General features: G+C 35.8%; 1 protein-coding gene across 14 annotated transcripts in view; it reads right to left on the reverse strand.

The window, feature by feature from the left end:
• LOC104676323 (serine/threonine-protein kinase TNNI3K) overlaps positions 1-20,287 on the reverse strand; it is a 312,974-nt gene that overhangs the window by 162,592 nt on the left and 130,095 nt on the right. For all 14 annotated transcript variants that reach the window (XR_004052006.1, XR_004052005.1, XR_004052002.1 and 11 more), the window contains 6 exons: positions 19,615-19,701; positions 19,007-19,063; positions 17,954-18,046; positions 17,811-17,868; positions 17,490-17,684; positions 16,685-16,789 (listed from right to left, as the gene is read on the reverse strand). Coding sequence is in view for 10 of the 14 variants with exons in the window: in XM_030912769.1 (XP_030768629.1) it covers positions 16,685-16,789; positions 17,490-17,684; positions 17,811-17,868; positions 17,954-18,046; positions 19,007-19,063; positions 19,615-19,701 (595 nt within the window). In the remaining 4 variants the exon portion in view is untranslated. The remainder of the gene's footprint in view (positions 1-16,684; positions 16,790-17,489; positions 17,685-17,810; positions 17,869-17,953; positions 18,047-19,006; positions 19,064-19,614; positions 19,702-20,287) is intronic.

Below are 20,287 nucleotides of genomic sequence, written 5' to 3' on the forward strand. Positions count from 1 at the left end.
AAGGGATGATTTAATTTATCACAAATACCTTCATCGTGTTTATTTTGAAGCTTTAACTTTCACACTACTAATTTCTTTCTGTCAACTAATTTTAAATTGTCCAATCAAATTGTCTGAATTTGGGCTAAGCTGACCTTGAATCAGAGTACAAAAGAAAATATTTTTCACAGACCAGTTATTTGATGTATAATTTTCACTTGTTGAGACTACGTAAAAGTGTCCCACAATTCTAATTTTGAAGAAGTCTGATTTTATATTTATTACACATGAATTATATTATTTATATGATTTCCTTTCTTAAACTTGATTGTAAATTAATTTATTGTATTTTTTTCTGAGTTACAATATCAAATGTCATTAGATCCCATAGATGTGTTCTCTCATAAATGATATTTTGTAAAAGGAAAAACCCATTCTAGCTGCACCCCCATGTTCCACATTTCAATGTTGCATATCTAGTAACACATTACTCTGAATAAATGGTATGATCTTAGGGTAGATTTTTTTTTTTCTTTTCAGATGTTATATCTGCCAGTTTTCAATAGTAAATAGGTCTGAAGTCTTCAAGCTACCAGTTGTTTGATGATATATTGGTTTGTTCTCACATTGTTAATAAAGACGTACACAATACTGGGTAATTTATAAAGGGAAGAGGTTTAATTGACTCACAGTTCCACACGGCTGTAGGTCTCACAATCACGGCAGAAGGCAAATGAGGAGCAAAGTCACATCTTACATGGCGGCAGGCAAGACAGCGTGTACAGGGGAACTCCCCTTTATAGAGCCATCAGATCTCATGAAACTTATTCACTATCACGAGAACAGCATGGGAAGGACAAACCCCCATGATTCAATTACCTTTCACCAGGTCCCTCCCACAACACATGGGGATTATGGGAGCTACAATTCAAGATGAGATGAGAGTGGGAACACAACCAAGCCATATCAGATGACATATAAATACTCTAGGCCTTTCCTTTGTCATCCAATTTATGCACTTTCATATTTGGCTAAGGAGTAGTTTCTGTCACTGAATACCTTTTGTATCAGACCAGAACCTACAAGAATAGAAAGTAAGTGCACAGTCTCAAAGGCACCCTCTCATCTTCCTTCCTGTCAGTGTTTACGGTGCTTGGACTGAACTCTTAACATTTGCAGACAGCTACCTTGACATCAGCATGATACAGATTTGAATTCATCAATGCCACCTTAGTAAACCTTTTTCTCTTCCATTTCAGTTACGTTGATTTTTCTCCTTTAGCTGGAATTGTCTTTGATATCCTTGATGAAATTATTTGGCAGATGATTATTTCTCCCTTGAAGGTTTTGAAAAGGACAATTACCTTTGGTCATGATTGGAAAGGTGCCAATTCACATTACTTTGCACACTTCTCTTTAAGAATTTCACGTTTTTGTATTTACCACCCATGTTAGGCAATTTACTTGTATCCACATTAGACGGAAGAACTACATCTACTTAAAGACTACAATTTGATGAGTTTTAACAGCTATATACTGCTGTGAAACCAGCATCTCAATCAATACGCAAAATATTTCTGTCACCCCAAAAAGATTCATCGTCTCTCTTGCAATCAACTCCTTTCTTATTCCTCAGCCCTAGGAAAACATTAATCTTTTCAACTCTGTTGATTAGTTTGCATTTTCTAAAATTATATATAAGTGGGATAATATAGTATGTACTATTTTATGTGTACTTTCTTTCATAGGGCATAAGTGGAATGAGGGCAGAGAATGTTGACCATATTTGAACCCACAGTTGAGATAATTCTGATCAATTAGGAGGAGTGAGGAGTAGCTGAGAAGTGAAAAGTATAGGTTAGATAAATCAAAATAATTTTTACTAATATGAATAGAAGGCACAATATATTGGTCCTGTTGAAACTGTAAAGAATATTTAAAAAGGGAACAAAAATCCTTATCAGAGACCAACTTCTGGGTCAGCTAAAAATTAAAAGTTTTCCATTAAGGCATCCAATAATCACTATATTTAAGAAGCTGAACATCAACATGAAATAAAATTGTGAAATGATTAATTTAGATATAAAAATTTAACAAGTTCAGGAAATGTTGCCACTGTTTTTTCAGGTTCACATGAATCTGATTTTAGTTCCCACATACTCTTTTCAGAGGAATATTTAAATAATTTGACTGTGACAAGCCAAACTGTTTTGAGACCTCATTGAAAGTCAAATGAAAACATTAATCAAATGCAAAAATATTCCAGTCAGGGATAGAAATGCTGCAGGTTAGAAAATAAAAATGTTGCCTGTGAGAAGGAAAATCAATTGATTTAGAAAAAGCAAGTATTGGTTCAAATCTACATGGTTGGTAGTGACTGGAAATCACTACAATTTCAGGAGGTTGTATTTTTCTTCAAAATCATCAGATAGTCTTGAGCTGTAGCTACACTGCAAAACCAGTTTGTTTGACTAACTTTTCACCTAAGTAAAATAGAAAATCAGATCAGTCAAACAACTGATTGTCTTTCCCTTTCTCATTGTTTTTTATGGACAGGCTTTAGTGACTAGCATGCAAATAATTATCTACAGCACAAAATAGCCAGAGAAGTGACTTGTGGAATAGCAGTGCTAACTGAGCAAAAGAATGGCTTTCATATTCTTAAATGCCACAGAATTGTTCAATATTAAGTGAGCACTACCTTCTCATTTCAGCTATGAATTCTAGAAAGTACAGCTCCTTTGGTAAGGTGATCTGACAAATACATTGCATTGCTATTCAGTCAGTGCTGCTCCTGTTTTGTGGGGCCAAATGACTATACATCACTATATTTTGGATTATCTGACTATTGCTACTGTTTTGTGGGGTTAAATGACTAAACATCCTTATATTTTGGATTATCTGACTACTGCTCCTGTTTCGTGGGGCTAAATGACTACATATCCCTATATTTTGGATTATCTAACTATCTAGTGTGGGTAATAACCTTAGTCTGTCACTTACCAGTTTTATCACCTTGATAATTTGCTAAGTCTCTTTAAGCCTTTTTCTGTCATGTGTTCAAAACTGTCATCATATAGAGCTATGAAGATTTAATTAGATGATGTCTGTGAAGCATTTAGTTCAATGCCTGGCATAAAGAAACATTAATATATGTTATTCTTATGTTCCTTGATTATTATTAATTCATTCATCTGACAATTATTAATTGAATTTTTATTAGGGCCCAGTCACTGTATAAAGCACTGGGAATAAAATGGTGAAAAATCCACAGCTCCTGTACCAATTAAGCTTAGGTGTATAGTGGGAACACTCTCAAGTTCATGAACAATTTTAATAGTGTGAGAAGTGCTCTCCTGAAATAAGCAAGAGTATAATGTGCTGTGGGAATGTGTAGGAGGGCTTCCTGAAGGAAGCATTTGGGATAGACAGGAGTGAGAAGGAAAGCTTTACGGAGGAAGTGTGAGGAGGGGCACAGAGGAGAAGAGAGAGGTAAGAGAGAGCAGGGGCGAACATTTGTATCTGAGGGAATAGCATGTGTTAAGACCTATAATAAATGAAACTTTTCAGGTGGAAGCTGTAGAGGCAGTTCCACCAAGAAAGCCAGAAAACAAAACAAGAACAAAAAAATTCTTCTTCTTCCTCTCTAGCGCTTACAGTGCTGAAGAACAAGCTGGGCAAGTAACAGCTCTTTAGCCTCACTCATATTTAGGAAGCAAAAAAGAAGAAACTTTGTCAAACCCACAGAAGATTAATAAAAGTTCAATGCTAAATGTCTGCCTGCAAGGCCACCCATATCTCAATAGAAGAAGACTCAGAATGTCTTTCACATTCTTTGTATGAAAAGAAAAAAAAAAAAAAAAAGAAATTAAAGAAAGAGAAAGAATTCGAAGCCTGTAATCAATCTTTTCCTTTACAAAACCCAGCAATTCAGGAGGCCTGCCAGAGGCTAAGTCTTTCAGAGACCATGGACAGGAAAAAGCTTATTAAAATGTGCTTCATTCCCAAAGAAAGAGGTCACTCAAGATCCCCAGACCCTTAACTCTGAATAGATTTAATGAAAGCCAACCGCTATTTTAAGAATTTAGAAGGGGGATTTCCCTCCCTAAAGAAAAGAAGGCAGACATCGTCAATGCTCTAACGCTATTTCATCTATGGCACCAGGCATGCTTTTCACTAACTTTCTGTAGGTTGCTAAAGCCCTTAAATGAGGATTTAGTGACTGAGAATACAGTTCTTCACATACAAGGCTTGAAACATAATTGATACAAAGACCATCCCTCCAGGATTAAAGAGTTCTAATCATTCTGTGAGACTTGTATGCTCTTTCCTCCATGCTGGCCAAAGAAACACTGCATCTTTCAGAAAGGGACTATGCTGTTTCCCACATCATTTGGTAACCACAAAACCTTTCACCTTCAGTTAGAGAAAGATAATCTAGACTATTCTGCAAATGGTACTGATGCAGCAACTGGATACAAAATGAATCTTAGTCCAAGACTTTCTGGTAACCCTGCTTTATGTAATTAATATAAATGGTATACAAATATCTCTTGTAGAATTTTTCTCTAAAGTCCTAGTTGTTTTTTTTTTTTTTGAGACGGAGTCTTGCTCTGTCACCCAGGCTGGAGTGCAGTGGCCGGATCTCAGCTCACTGCAAGCTCCGCCTCCCGGGTTCACGCTATTCTCCTGCCTCAGCCTCCGGAGTAGCTGGGACTACAGGCGCCCACCACCTCGCCAGGCTAGTTTTTTTTTTGTATTTTTTAGTAGAGACGGGGTTTCACCGTGTTAGCCAGGATGGTCTCGATCTCCTGACCTCGTGATCCGCCCGTCTCGGCCTCCCAAAGTGCTGGGATTACAGGCTTGAGCCACCGCGCCCGGCAAGTCCTAGTTGACTATTGTCCTGGTACTCTTATTAATCACAAGAGTATTTCTGTGAACAGGTATACATGGGCATCATTATTTCCATTTTGTAAATGAGGAATCTGAGGCAGAAAACATTAAGTGACATAACAGCAACACAGTAAGAACAGGAATAGAAATGACAAAAACGATTGTCTCTTGGGAATCAAGAAGGTGTGATAGGATGAATTTTTCCTTTTCTTTCACTATTGAAGGAAGGATAAGGGACAACAACCTTTTCAAAGCTAATTTTGAAAACATCCTCCCTGGCTGTTTATAGTCAGAAGACAATTCCTGAGTTGAGTCGCTGAGTGCTACTTGAGTATAGAGAAGAAAAGCTGCCTAACCACATAGGTACTATACACATCCTCTGTAAAAATAGAGCCTCTCCTACTTGGATTTTTCAGTCTCCAGAATGTGCCTCTGATGATACTTCCTCTTCTCTGCCATTAGGTTTCCAAATAAATGATGGTTGAATGTCTAAATGGATGGTGTTTAAATTGAACCTTTAAGTTTTGTGAAGGAGCCCTAGGAAGAAGAATCACTGAGAAGGATCTTGGATAATCAAATAACCTCGTTAACCCTCAACTACATTTTTAATCAAATTCTATTCCAGATCTGCATCTGTCTAATGGGAGTATCAGACTGAATCCCTGATTCAAGTTCAAACAAAGAAGGAGTAAGAGGTCTTAATGAAAGCAGTAATCTGTTATTTGAATCCCCTTGACCTTCTCTATAGAAAGAGATCTACAGTAAAACAATCCAATTATTTTCCAGATCTTTATGGCAAGAAGAAATTATCCATCTGAGATATTATAAGCAAAGTTTGTGTAATACAATCAAAAAGGAGAGCTAGGTAATTAGAAACATTTAATTCAGGAAAGCAACTTGGGCATGCAAGAATATTTAATAGTGAAAAGATTCTTTCAGAAGAATAAAGAAGAAAAATAATGCTAATAATGCTAATGTATTTTCTCATTTAAATCCAATAAGGTAGGAATAAATATAACCATCTTAGAAATTAGAAAACTGATATGTTGAAGAAATTAACCAAGGAGACAGGTAAAATGTGGCAAAGCTGGGATGTGAACATGCTTAGTCTGGCCTCAGCGCCTACGCCCTCAATTAGTTCTCCTGTGGTCTTCCAATAGGATGATAGCCCACATCAACACATATCCCCAGAGGTGTCCACGCTGTAGTCCCAACCAGAGAGGACTAATATTATTTGGAAACTTTCTTCCAAATAGGGAGGATTTTGAAATAGAAAATATTAAATGAGACTTTAAAAAGGTTTATAATTATCTGTATCTCTTTTTTTCTAGGCCAAATTCAAAGTATAGCTAGCTACTGGAAATTCAATCAGTTAGAAAGAAATTTCCACTTATTAAGATTATTTCTCATTTATTAGCTAGAAATTCTGGCTCTGGGTCCATAGTCAGGTTGCACTCAATTAAACTCCAGAATCTTAAGAACACAACAACACAAACGAATCTCAACAAGCAAAGGTTGAAAACGATGAAGTGAGAAATGCACAGATTACCACACGGCAGCATTAATATCATTATTGAAAGGTTAGCTGCTTAGGAAATCGACAAGGTGCCAAGAGGGCATTCACGGTGCCTCCTAAGAAATGAGAGCAGAGAAGAAACGAAGCCGAACACAGAAAAGCTTTTGTTGACATTTTCAAAAGCTGACTTTATACAGGCCATATCCCCAAAGAATAGAAAATGGCAATGTAAGAAACCAGTAACACCAGAAAATTGCAGGCCAGTGAGTTCACCACCAGTTAAAGGAAAGCATTTGAAAGGTTTTAGAGGATCAGGAGGGGATTCGCTTCTCCCCCTATGCTCAGTCTGTGGGTGAGGGAAGGTGACATTGTTATGGGGAAGGTACAGTTGCCACACTATCTTTGGGCATTTGCAGGGTGTGAGTGTTATATTAAGGAAAGGGGCTGCAGAGTGAACCACTTCAACCACCAGAACGCACTGGAATAAGTAATCCTGATGCCAGGTTCCAGTGTGGAGTAGCACTATTTTTATATCAAATAAAAAGTAAATGTTGGTATTGTAGGATTTCTAGTTTTGGTCAAATTAGTACTTTTCTGTGCTGTTATACACACAGAATCATTTATTTGCACGCACACATCGTCTTGTGTAGCATTTCAAATGGCATACAGAAGATGTGAGATTGGGGAATTTGTCTGTCTGGGCTGAATGAGGCAAATGTTCTGATGGGAGCTACTGGGAGAGATGATGAGTTTGTCCAGGTTTATGCAAGCAATATGACAGTGTGGGGAAAATGAATGACGTTTTCTGACTTAAATACACCTGTTTTCATTTAAAAGGAGTATATGTCTAAGGGAATTTATTTAATGGGGTGTTAAGTAAGAGCACTATTTTTAGAATTAGTGAATGCAGCCAAAATTAAATGAGACGTTCTAATGAAGGCAGATGAGAGAACAACATTTTAACTGACCCTGGGAGGAAACTTTAGCTATTTCTGTAGGGGGACAAAAAGAGGACAAGTCAGGACTAAAGGACACTCTAGTAGTGAGGTATGGGAGGGAGAATCTTAACCAAAATGAAATGTCAAGAGAATGTTTGGAACATAGTTGGCCCCCTGGAAACTATGAGCATTAATTGAGGAGGCAGGGATGAATCTACCCTCAGAGAAAAACCAGGAAATGTGGGATGGTGAATCTCTGTGTAAATAATGGGTAGAAACTTGAGTTAGAGAGAACTCACTGTTTCTTCCAGAGGTTCGGGGAGCTGAGGATAGACTGACTTCATATGGAAACTGAGCATGTCAGAAATGCGGACAGAAATTATGACTGGACATCAGCAACTGAGTACAGCTCATAAATAGGATTAGAGTAATTTGTAGAACTAAATGATTAAGGAGCCCCTTCTGTTGGATGTGGTACAAAGTTCTCTAAATACAGTGGTCATAGTCTTTTCATTTTAACGTTTACTCCTAAAGAAAAAAATGTGTGTGTGTGTATGTGTATGTGTGTTTGCTGACATACAGTGCATGAGATTATGACTTAATGTTTTAAAGTGTATATAGCCTGTTTAATACTATTATATTTATATAGTTACATGTTTTTCCTCTTGAGCCATATTTTGCTTCAGGGACATAGTCACAGGTTTTTCTTCTTGGGCCACATTTTGATTCATAGACATATGTCCCCACACTCCCAAAGCTACTCTCATGTTTTTAAATTAACAAAAGTGAATGAGAAGAGTTATTTCAAAATTAGTTCATATATAGCATGCTTTATTAAGTAGTGTTCATTTATTTCCCAATTACTGTTATTAGTTCATAAATTGTGAAAATACATAAATAAACTAAAAATATTTAGTATGCAACTAACATTATATTTGTATAAATGATTCATGCAAATCCAGATCAGACTTCTCAAGTATAACCATTACTCAAACTCCTATTACCTGTTATTGACAGTGTACATAGGGTCAATGTAGCACAGACTTCTGGCTGACAACTAAAACTCATTTCCTCTTCTTCTAGGCACACAGCTAGACTACATTTCCCAGGACCTCATATAGTACCACCAAGACAGACCTGACTGTACCACCCAATGCCAAGCCCTCAGTATCACTGTCAAGTCACATTGGTCATTATGAATTGTGTAAATGCCCCTGGGGATTAGCTGAGGTGATGAAATGATATATTTATATTATAAAATTAAACTGACAACAACAAAAAAATGTGTGCCATGCTGATGCCTGGCCCATACAACATGTCATTCTCATCTTATATAGTCTTGCCTCATTAATGCTCACTTGAATTTGGATGACCCCCAAGGAGACCCTAGAAGTCACATGTTGAAGATAGGTCCTGAGTAACATCATGGATAGGGACCACCTCAACAACTTGTTCATCCACACAATCAAGATGCAAATTTCAATTGTATTGGGAATCATTATACATTATGGACTCTATCATTACAGCAGATAAACTACCCTAACTAATCTGAATTTCATATTGGAAATATTAATAAATTACATAATTTAATTTTTTCATTACTCAAAGCAGTAATAAAATTGAGTCTGATTGCAGCTGATTGCTTTTTTAAAGAAAAAATTTAACTTGAAAATCTGAAATCGGATTACAATTTTGGACATAAACATTTCAGAACTACAGGCAGTCCTAATCCCTAAGGCATCCATTGTATATTATGAATTAACTTTTCTTCTATGTACTCCCAATAATAGTGATTATTTCTCATGCTGAGGAGATTTGAAAATCATCCCTGAACTCACCCTCTGTGGAGCTGACTTCTCTCTTCTAGTTTTAAAAGCCTGGAAGCATTACAAGAACATATGGAAATGTATATGTTTATATGGGCATTTATATATAAATGTGTAGACTTATATGTGCATTGACATAATAGTGAATTCAAAAGACAGAGATCCAAAGACCATGGTACCTATGGCACAGAATAGGTACAGAGATCTAGCAGTTTCCATGGGAGTTGTGTTACCTGGGCTAGGCTCCTCAGGAGCAAATTACTTAGAATTCATGGGTGATATCAGAAAGTTCCCAGGAGTGTAGAATCTACACAGATAGCCAAAACAGAAATAAAAGTTTTAATACCAGACAACTGCAGTGCACACTGCCATTCATGTGGGTATTCAAGGCTATAAACCCCAGAAGAATACAGAATATGTACACATATATATGAATCCTTCTCTATATGTGTATCTATTATATATAATTCTGTATTATATGGGTATAAAGTACTCACATAAACCATGTGCAATATCATTGTCTGGTATTGAAACTTTTGTATCTGCTTTGGCTACTTGTGAAGATTCTACACTCCTAGGGAACTTTCTAGTGCCATTCATAAATTTGAAGTTATTTTCCCTGGAGGAGCCTTGTATAGTACAACTCCCATGGAAACTGCCAAATCTTGGGACCCATTCTGTGTGTGGATCTCTGTCTTTGACATTCATTACTGAATAAGTAGATACACATATGTATGAATGAATGAACAATTAGACTGACTTTAGGGTGATGATTTTAAAAACATTTGGAGTTACATTGTGACTGGATTCCCTAGTATTCCCACTTTACTCTGTCAGCAGAGAAGAATGAAGTTATATGGCAAATGATTAAGAGGAATAATTGACATCAGACAAAAATGTGATTCTCAATCTTGCCTAGATATTGGAATAACTTGAAGTGCTCTCTCTCCAAATATGATACGTGGGCTCCGAGCCTGGAGATTCTGATATAATCAGCTTTGAGATTTTCTTAAAGTTCTCTTAGAGACTCTGTGCTGCCAAAGTTGAGAACCACTGCACTAGAACAATGTTTCCTCTCCTAGATCATAAGAATTAATTGGTAGTCTTGTTTAAAAGTGTAGATTCTCAGGCCCAATGTAAGACATTCTGAGTCAGTCCCTTCAGTGCCTTTGAATTTTTTTTTTTTTTTTTTTTTAATGAAGGCCCCCAAGTGATTCTTCAGGAAAGTTTGTAAATGCTTCCTTAGGCTCTAAGCTCTGCTAGAAAAAGTGTTATGATCTGTTATTCTCACCTGTATCCCTGGGGCATGGCATAGACCCTAGATCATATTGTGCATTCAATAAGTATTTTATATTATTTAATTAAATGACATTTTTAAAGTGCAAATGAGTAAAAAGAATGGATAAAATTTAAAATGCCACTTGTGATGACTGGTTTTACACTAGAGAATCACAGATACAGGGCTGTCAAGGATTTCACGAGTTTTAATGGGTTCTCTTGCAGGACTTTTATAAGTATGGTAATACAGTCAGTTAATTGGTCTAAATACAGGTATTCAGAAGTCTCCTGAAGATGATATTTGCCAATGGATGCAAAATTCTTTCTGTATAAGCATTTATTAGAGAAGTCACAAGTTAAAGAAATAGCTGGGAGAGGGATTCTGGAACATATGGAATTTCAGGAACACAAAATTAGAAAATTAATGATTTGTTTATTTTACTTAACTCTTGTGTTTTCTTACATGCAGGAATTTTATATTTTGCATTCAACTGAGAGGCAAATGCATATATCAAATTAAAAGCAACTATTACAATTTTCTATCAATAATATTTTTCTTTGGCACTTCCTAAAATCTTCACTATTTTAGTTAAATGTCATCTTCAAAATTAAGATTCTTTTAGCTCATAACAGCTCTGTCTTTTTAAATTACCTATCATTTGTCATTGGAAAGTTGGCTATTTTAAAATTATCACTCATTATTTTCCTTTATGCCCACCAGAATAAGCTGACAGTCAAAAACAGTGAGTCCTTCTCAGATCCAGACCCCAAACTAATTAGTTATATCATATAAAAAAATCTCTGTACGTATGAGAATATTGTTGTAACCCTTCAATGGGTTCTCCTTGCCCGGTGCCTAGATAAATTTGATTTATCAAGACAGGGGAGAATTGCAATAGAGAAAAGTTTAATTCACGCACAGCCAGCTGCACAGGAGAGAAGAATGTTATTATTACTCAAATCAGTCTCCTCAAAAACGTGGGGATGGGATTGTCAAGGAAAACTTGGTGGGTAGGGTCTGAAAGTGGGGAATACTGATTGGTTGGGTTGGCGATGAAATCATAGGGTGTCAAAGCTGTCCTCTTGATGCTGAGTCAGTCTCCTGGGGCCAGGAGACCAGATGACCCAGTTTATCAGTCTGGGTGGTACCAGCCGAGTCATCCTGCATAGCCTCGGCAAAATACCTCAAGCACTGATCTTAGATTTTGCAATAGTGATGTTTTCCCCAGAAGCAATGTGGGGAGGTTTCGAATCTTGCAGCCTCCAGCTATGTGATTCCTAAACCATTATTTCTAATCTTGCGGCTAATTTGTTAGTCCTGTGAAGGTAGTCTAGTCCCCAGGCAGGAAAGAGGTTTGTTTTGGGAAAGAGCTATTATTGTCTTAGTTTCAAATTCCTCCCAAAGTTATTTTGGACTATGTCCAGGAATGAACAAGAACAGCTTGCAGGTTAGAAGCAAATGGAGTCAAGTCAGATCTTTCAGTCATAATTTTCTCAGTTATACCATTTGCAAAGGTGGTTTTAATTATGGAGTGTTTTTCCATCCCCAATATTAAAGGGAACAAATGAGGGATTAAGAGTAATAAAAAATGCATTTTGTATGGTGCTTCACAGTTTATAAAATGGTTTCATATACATATTTCATGTGAATGTCATGTGCACCTTGTGATGGAGGTTATCATTATTTAATTCCTTACAGTGTCAATGTAACATATATAATACTATGTATTTAAACAAGGAGAATACCATATATTTGATCCATATATGTTTGCAGTGATGTTTCTGCTTCAATCTCAAACAATTTGAAAAATATACTTTTCCAAGAAAAACACACAGCTTCTAGTATTAAGTAAAAAGCTTAATGACTAGCAAGCTCCAATGACACAAAATGAATGTATATATTAGGCCAAATATAAGTTGGTAGGTGGTAAGGTCTACAGCAAATTAGAGATGTGCATTCCTGCTTGAATTATGAACATTTTCAAAATTAAGCACTATGGGCCAAACAAAACCTATCTGCATGCTTTCTATGCAACATCTGTTCCACACCAGCAGAACATGGAGTGTGAAAGAAGAAATAAAGCAGGAACACAGAAGCATAAGACGATGACATGAGAAACTGTTTGGGTCACAGGAATTGACTTTTTAAAAGTTTAAAGTACAGAGAGTAAGGTTGATAAATATTGCTGATGCCCATTCAATATCATCAATATGCTCCTTCTATCTCTCCTGACATGGTTTTGCTGTTGTTGTTACAGTAGAAGATACAGAATACTACAGACTTAGTCTCTTTAGTCAGTTTCCTTGTCTGTAAAATGGAAATAATAATAACTATCCCCTAGAGTTGTGTGGTTAAATGAAAGCATGACAAAGGCTTAGCAAAGCTCCTTTCACATAGTGATAAATAAACGGTAGGTATTATCATTATCATCATTTCCATTGAAAATAACTACTTTCTTACTCCTTCCTTGAACTTTTCCTTAGTGTATATACTTGGCCCTCTAAATCCACAGGTTTCACTTCTGTTGATTCAACTAACCATGGATCAAAAAAATGTTTAAAAGATTGTGTCTGTATTGAAGACGTATAGACTCTTTTTCCTTTATCATTATACCCTAGACAATATAGTGCAAGAACTATTTACATAGCATTTACATTGTACTAGATATTATAGGTAATCTTGCAATGATTTAAAGTACAGGAGAGGATGTGCATAGGAAATACGCAAATAGTACAGTGACTAATACCAGGGACTTGAGCATTCTCAGACTTTGGTATCCTTGAGAGGTCCTGGAACCAATCTCCTGCAGATACCAAGGGACATTTACTGAAGATCAAAATTAACTTTCAGAACTGGAAGGTAAAACCCTCAGTTGGCTTTGCTTGCCATGGGAAAAATAGAGTTCTTTTTTTTTTCACTCAAATAATTGCAACAACTACAAACTCAAATATAAAAGTGTCCTATCCTGTGGGCTCAAACACCCTTTTCCCTTTAAAATTATAAAAGTTATTGGGCAAGTTGGATGCTATACACAAGTAGTCATACTTACACCAATTACATCATTGCTTTGTAAAATGACGTTCATAGAAATGCCACAAGAATTTGGTTCAGTTAAAAAATATTAATTAGATATCTTCTCTGTGTAAGACACAATGCTCAGTTCAGAAAATGTGAGATGAAGAGAGCAGTCTCTGACCTTGAAACCCTGACTTGCCCAGGCTAATGGGGAATATAAAAATATAAACCGACCATGTCAATACAAATGCAAATAAGTGTACGAGTTTCCCAACCTCTGATGTGCATCTTTCTCTCTACTTCTTTGAGTGAGACTTTCCAGGTATTATGCTAAAGCAGAGGTTAGTATGCTGTGAAAACCCTGAGAAAAGATTAATGCCTGTTCTTCAAACTCTACATTTAGCTCCACATATGCTAAGAAGCATTCTACTCCACTTTCATCTTTGACTTATTTGAAATCCTCTCAAAGTTACTATTTCATCATTTTGACCCTTAGTTATTTTCTATATAAAGTGGAACTTGAGTTGCTTTCTGGGTATATGTCTTATACAGCCAAGTAGTGCAGTAAGCTCTCTGAGGGAAAGGACCCAGGCTCTTCTGAGCCATGTGCAATGCTACATATGCACGCATCTGAAAAACGAAGTTTTGCTGTTGCTAGCAGATTAAAGATTGATAGAAAATGGTCTACAAATAATTGATACAATAGTTTGGGACTCTGTCATAATGAAGGCACCTATAAAATGGTGTTTCATAAAATTTTAAAACTTTTTGATGCAATTAAGCATTTAGGTTAGATTAGAGGCAGCACAAATTGTAGATATAAACCTATATTGGCTATATATAACTCACAGGGCAACAGAATATATAATGGCCCCACAAATGAAGAGTTACAGCTAGAGAAAACTTGCAATGATTACTTATTGCAATGATTACTCGTTTGTTTTAACACCATGTGCAAAAATGTTTGGGATGGAAAGATAATACTCTTAAAATGCAAAGTCATCAGTTTATATTATGCTAATTTATCATCTAAATCTGTTTCTGAAACAGTTAAATGTTTGTTAACGTAAATGTTTCGTTTGAAATTAAGAAAGGTAAAGAACTAATAGCTAACAACTAAGAAATGACTTTTATGTGAAAACTAGTAAATAATTATAAATAGATTTAGACTTATATATGTTTACATTCAATATCTAAGATTCTACCACTCACGTATCTGATTTATCTCTCCAATCTTTCATATCTATCTGAGAAGAGAAAAATAGCTGAGGGCAGTCTGAGCTGTATGAGCAACACAAAATTTATCAGGCCCAGAGAGATATGAGCATGGGACTTAGTTATGTCTCCAATCTCCATTCCCCTGGGGCAAGAGTGTAAAGACATTTTGTTCCTGACTAGCTGTGTTACCCATTATCTTTATGTTCCTATAATTTTTGATTAAAGAATAAGGTATAGCCAATCAAAAGCTTATATTATTTTAATCTAAATTCTTGGTAAACAACTTAAAAACTGCTTTTTCTTAGAAACTAACTTGTAATCACTGCTAATTGGAGTATGTATTCAGGACAACTTGAATCCATGCTCATGAGTAATGATCCTTAAGCTCTGAGCTTGAATAAACTCTGTATTTTGTTATTTAAAGTTGACATGCCTCTTCCTTTCATTTCCACTGCCACTAGTGAAATTCTGCTTTTCATTACTTCTTATCTAGATTACTGCAACAACTGCCTCACTAGTTTCTTGACCTTCCCTTCAAGTTGATATTTTACCAGATGCCAGATTAATCTTTCAGTAATATAGCTCCAAATGTGTGATTTTCAGCTCAAACATCTTCATTGTCTCCTTACAGAAAGAAAATCTGAAATACCTTAGCAATAGCATTCACTGGTGTCTGTGCTCTTGTTTTATTTTTCTATACTTTTTCCCAATTGTCCACTTCATACATTATACACACTACATACATTTATACACTCTGTACACTAAAATGAAACTATAGTTCCTATATATACCTTTAACTTTCTAATCTCTATGATTTTATTAATGTCTTCCATAAGCCTATAGGATGCTCTTCCAAACTCTACCCGTCTTTCAGGACCAAGCTCATATGTCATGCCTTCCATGGAATTGTCGTTAGAATCCTCAGAAGCAATTAATATTCTTGTTCCTGAAATTTTTGTACTATATCTTGTATATAACTTATTATTTTATACCTAAAATACATTTAGGTAAGTATTTTTCTTCTCTACATAGAGTGTGAAAACTCCTTAAATGTAGTCTATGAACATCCCACTTTGTAAGCTCTACTGTGCTGAAAATAATCTTTAAACATAGATGTTCAAATAGTTGTTGACCAAATGACTGACTAGAGTAATTAATATTTAGTAGCTTCAGAACTGTAAAGCTTTTATAAAGGACTGTATACACAATTTATCTGAATCTTATTGATTATCATAAAATGAAAGTGATTGATATGGAATAATCTAACTTGCTTCATATACTAAATCAGTGTTTGTCCAACTATTCTCTACAGCACCTTTGGGCTTCCACAGTGGTGGCGCAGGAATATCTCTCCTTAGCAGTGGGAAAGGGGAAGTAAATAGAGTTTTCTCCTCCCCACTTTACCTTCACCCAACACTGCTCCATTTTGTATATTGGCCTTTCCTATAAGACTTTACTCAGAGAAAGTTTTCACCATTTAGGAAAAGTTTTGAGATACCTTGGGGTTCCACCACTGAACAGTCTGATTTCATATTTGTTTCACACGAAATCCTCTTTACCTGATAACTAGGTAAATAAGCTGTTGTGGTTAAGCTGAATTTACTAATATAAAAATACAAAAATGGTAGCACAAAGTACGTTTCAGATAATTTTATATCAGGAGCTACTCCAACACTTCCCTTTATAGGAGACATATCATTTTTTAATAGCCATTTAGCTCACTGCTTGATCTGACCTTACTGACCTGGTTAGGAACTAGTTAGCTGATGCATCTTACAGATAGTACTATATTTGTGAACATTCTTCATAGATTTAAAAGATCCCTGAGAAGCAGTTATATAGCTTTCTACTCCTTAAAAGACAATGACAAAACTTTCTATCGCCTAAGCTTATGGTAGCCTGTCCTCTTACCCACAGAGCACCCTGATCTGCAATAAGTCTAAAATGTATCTTCACTGAAATCTGTCTTAAACTCACAGTTAGTTATACCTTCTGAGTTCATTATTTAGGATAAAAATACCTGTTCAAGTCACGATGTATAATTGGCTGTGTCAGGTTGTGAAGGTACTCCATGCCTTTGGCAACATCTACTGCAATAATTAATTTAGACTGCAAATCAAGAATCCTACAATTTAAAAATAGATTTAATAGAGACGAAATGGTCAAAACAAATACCAAAAAAGTAAATGATGTGTGAGAGTTGTTATTTTGTATAATCTTAACCATTTTTTCTTTCTTGAGGGTTAAGCTAGAAATTCAACAAATCTGAAAAAATAGCTTTCCTACCTCAGAAAATGCTTAATTATGAATCAGTTAAGATACACGGTATCCCTTGTTTAAGATATTATACTTGGTTTTATAATTTATTTATAATACTATACTTAATTTCTTTGTAATATTGTAAAATGAAATCCTTTTTAATCACTGAATGAAACTACATTCTAATTACTATATGCATAAACTCAGGAAGTGAATTCATATTGGATTTGTGCAAGAACACTTTTTTTAAACTTTATTTTATTCTGAGCTTACATATATCTTCTTTATCAGTATTTCAAATTTAGCCTAATTATTTTAGGCTCCAGTTTCCAATTTAAATTCCTTAAATTTGTTATCTTCAACTGAATTTCTGTTAAGAAAGCACAGAGTATATCTATTCATTGAAAGACAATTATTAGCAATATTAAAAATGCCACACTTGCTAGCAGCACTCAGGTTTCAAAAGGTAAAGGCTCATCCAATGAAAAAGCCTCTGAAGTATTGCAAGAGTAATTCCAAAATTCTAATGGTATGTCCAAGGATAAATCAGAACAAAAGACCCATACCTTTTCTGCTCATGAAGGAGGGAGAACAGAGAACCCCCTGATATGTATTGAGTGACAATGGCAAACTGGCTGGGATCATTCAAGCAAGCGCCCACAAACTGAATTACACAGGGATGATTGAGCTGGCAGAGAATGGACACCTCTCGGCAAAACATATCCACATCTGACTTGGAGCAGTAGGTATTGGCTCGATAACTGGAAACGGCAGCAACAGAAAATTCTCAGTAAACAGATGGATCCAAACAAGGGGCTTGCCATGCATATGCTTCTCAAAGGTCACAATTCCACCTGGATGCTAATTTTTTTCATTTGCTTGCTTACCGTTTTATAGCCACTATTTTATTTCTGCATCGTCCTTTATATACTTTCCCAAAAGAACCTACAATTTTTTAAAATAAATAAATAAACACACATTAACTTGAGCTCATTAAACTAAACCAGACCTTTATTTTTTTTTAAGTTACCTGAGCCGATAATCTCATGGAACTCAATTTCTGAGAGCTGAAGATGGAAATGTGAAGGCAATCCTGCTCTCAGGAGGAGAATATCTGCCTTCTCTGCAAACAGAAATTGTCATTTTATTTTTTAAGGTGAAAAGCTCACATGTGGATGTGTATACACATGCATATATATGTTTAACTAAAAACATAATTTCCTAAAAACATTTAATTTTAAATTTTCCAACTGTAATTGACTACTTGAAGATGCTAAAACCTTAACCCAAATGATCCCTGCCCCGCTGCATTAAAATCATGTTAGTTTTATGTCTTGATTACTCACTCCTGGTTACCAGCGCTAAGGGTTTATTCCTGATCTGATCACCAACCAGCTTGCCTGCATGACATGGCAACCCTGGAGTCCAGTCCATATCACATTATGATAAAGGTTCTGATCTGGTAACTCTCTTCAGTCTATTCCAATAGGCTTAGCCAAATATCCATAAACTAACCTCAAAGGGATGCCAATTAAATGACAGGAAATAAGCCTATGAATTATTCTAAGGAAACACTAAAAAAAAAATACTGTTAAAAGACTTTAAATTCCAAATAGTTAAATATATATTTATATTTGAATCAAAGTTTTTACTTTTCTGGTCCAATGTTATTCATTTCTGTGTGAAGTATACATTTAAAAAAGGTCGCAAAATACTACTTATTGGGGATATTTTGAAAAATAATATATATTTTTATACATGTTTTCTAGTCCCAATTCTTCTTAAAGAAATATTAATATTTATAATTCATTTTTATAAAAAACAGAAACATCTAAACAGTCCTGTGAGAATTTGATTTTTCTTTAATAGTCATGTGAAATTTTCACTGTTATTATATCTTCATGCAATGAAAGGAGATAAAGGGTAAGGTTAATTATGAAAAGAATGGTCTGTCGATAATATTTGTTGTGCTTGTAAAATAGTCATCATTTGTAACATGTAAGACAAAATTGAAAATTATATTTGAAGCAACAGTTGTTATCCTTAGTAATGAAATACAACACTTGTCCCAGATTATTAGTACCTTTTGTCATGCTTTTAATCTTCCCCAAGGGGGATGGAACAGACACATAGGAGCCATCTAGAAATTAAATTATATAATAGAGTTGAAAGTAGCAATCAGTTTTTTCTACATAAAAGTTCAACATTATAAAAATAAGCAGGTGACGAAACCAAGTAAAACTATAGCTTCAGGCCCAAATCTTTCTCTGGATACTGAAATTGTACTGCAAGTGTTTATTTAGAAAGTACATAAAAAGATTTTTTAGAAAATCCAAGTTGTAACAGACTAGCAGATTTGTGTCTGGATATGAGTATTCAGTAATAGATTACTGAAATGGAAAACGACTGCTCTCAGCTTATCCAGGCCTTCCTAGTCGTGCACAAGCCTCATAAACATCCAGTCTGGGAAATGTTAAACTTGGAGGAGCTGCAGATTGGTGAGTTAGAAAATAGCTGAAATGGAGGCTTCTTTACGTTCAGCCTCTCCCAGACATAAGGTTACTTAAAATAAATCTAATCTGACATAGGCTACCCCCTCCTCCCTAGCCCCAGAATGATAGTAACAGAAACACAGGTTTACCTTTAGGCACAATATTATACAACAATGAAAACTGAATAAGAAAAGGGTACCTCCTCCAGGCTGAGAATATTCATTACAGAGCAATTCATCTTGCGGTCTCTTATAATGCTTCAGGAGTGTGACAATGGCATCATTCCCTTTATGAAAAGATACAACGAACAAAGAGTCCTAAATTTTGTTTAAGTTATTCAGTCTACTCTCAAATCCAAAAATTATTGGAGGTAGCTTACAACATAGGACAAATCATAAGAGATAATGTATTGCAACAGAAATTTAGTTCATTCATTCTTCGGTTCAAAACAATTTCTTTTTTTTTTTTTTTTTTTTTTGAGACGGAGTCTCGCTCTGTCGCCCAGGCTGGAGTGCAGTGGCCGGATCTCAGCTCACTGCAAGCTCCGCCTCCTGGGTTTAATCCATTCTCCTGCCTCAGCCTCCCGAGTAGCTGGGACTACAGGCGCCCGCCACCTCGCCCGGCTAGTTTTTTGTACTTTTTAGTAGAGATGGGGTTTCACTGTGTTAGCCAGGATGGTCTCGATCTCCTGACCTCGTGATCCACCCATCTCGGCCTCCCAAAGTGCTGGGATTACAGGTTTGAGCCACCGTGCCCGGCCCTCAAAACAATTTCTTAAGACTACCATATGCGAAGCACTATGTCAGGCACTCTACTGGGTACAGGTACTGGTGACGCAGTGAACAAAGTGACTATGGTCTTACCCTTAAGAC

This window comes from Rhinopithecus roxellana, chromosome 12 (genome assembly GCF_007565055.1).
Source record: "Rhinopithecus roxellana isolate Shanxi Qingling chromosome 12, ASM756505v1, whole genome shotgun sequence".
NCBI classification, from domain to species: Eukaryota; Metazoa; Chordata; class Mammalia; order Primates; family Cercopithecidae; genus Rhinopithecus; species Rhinopithecus roxellana.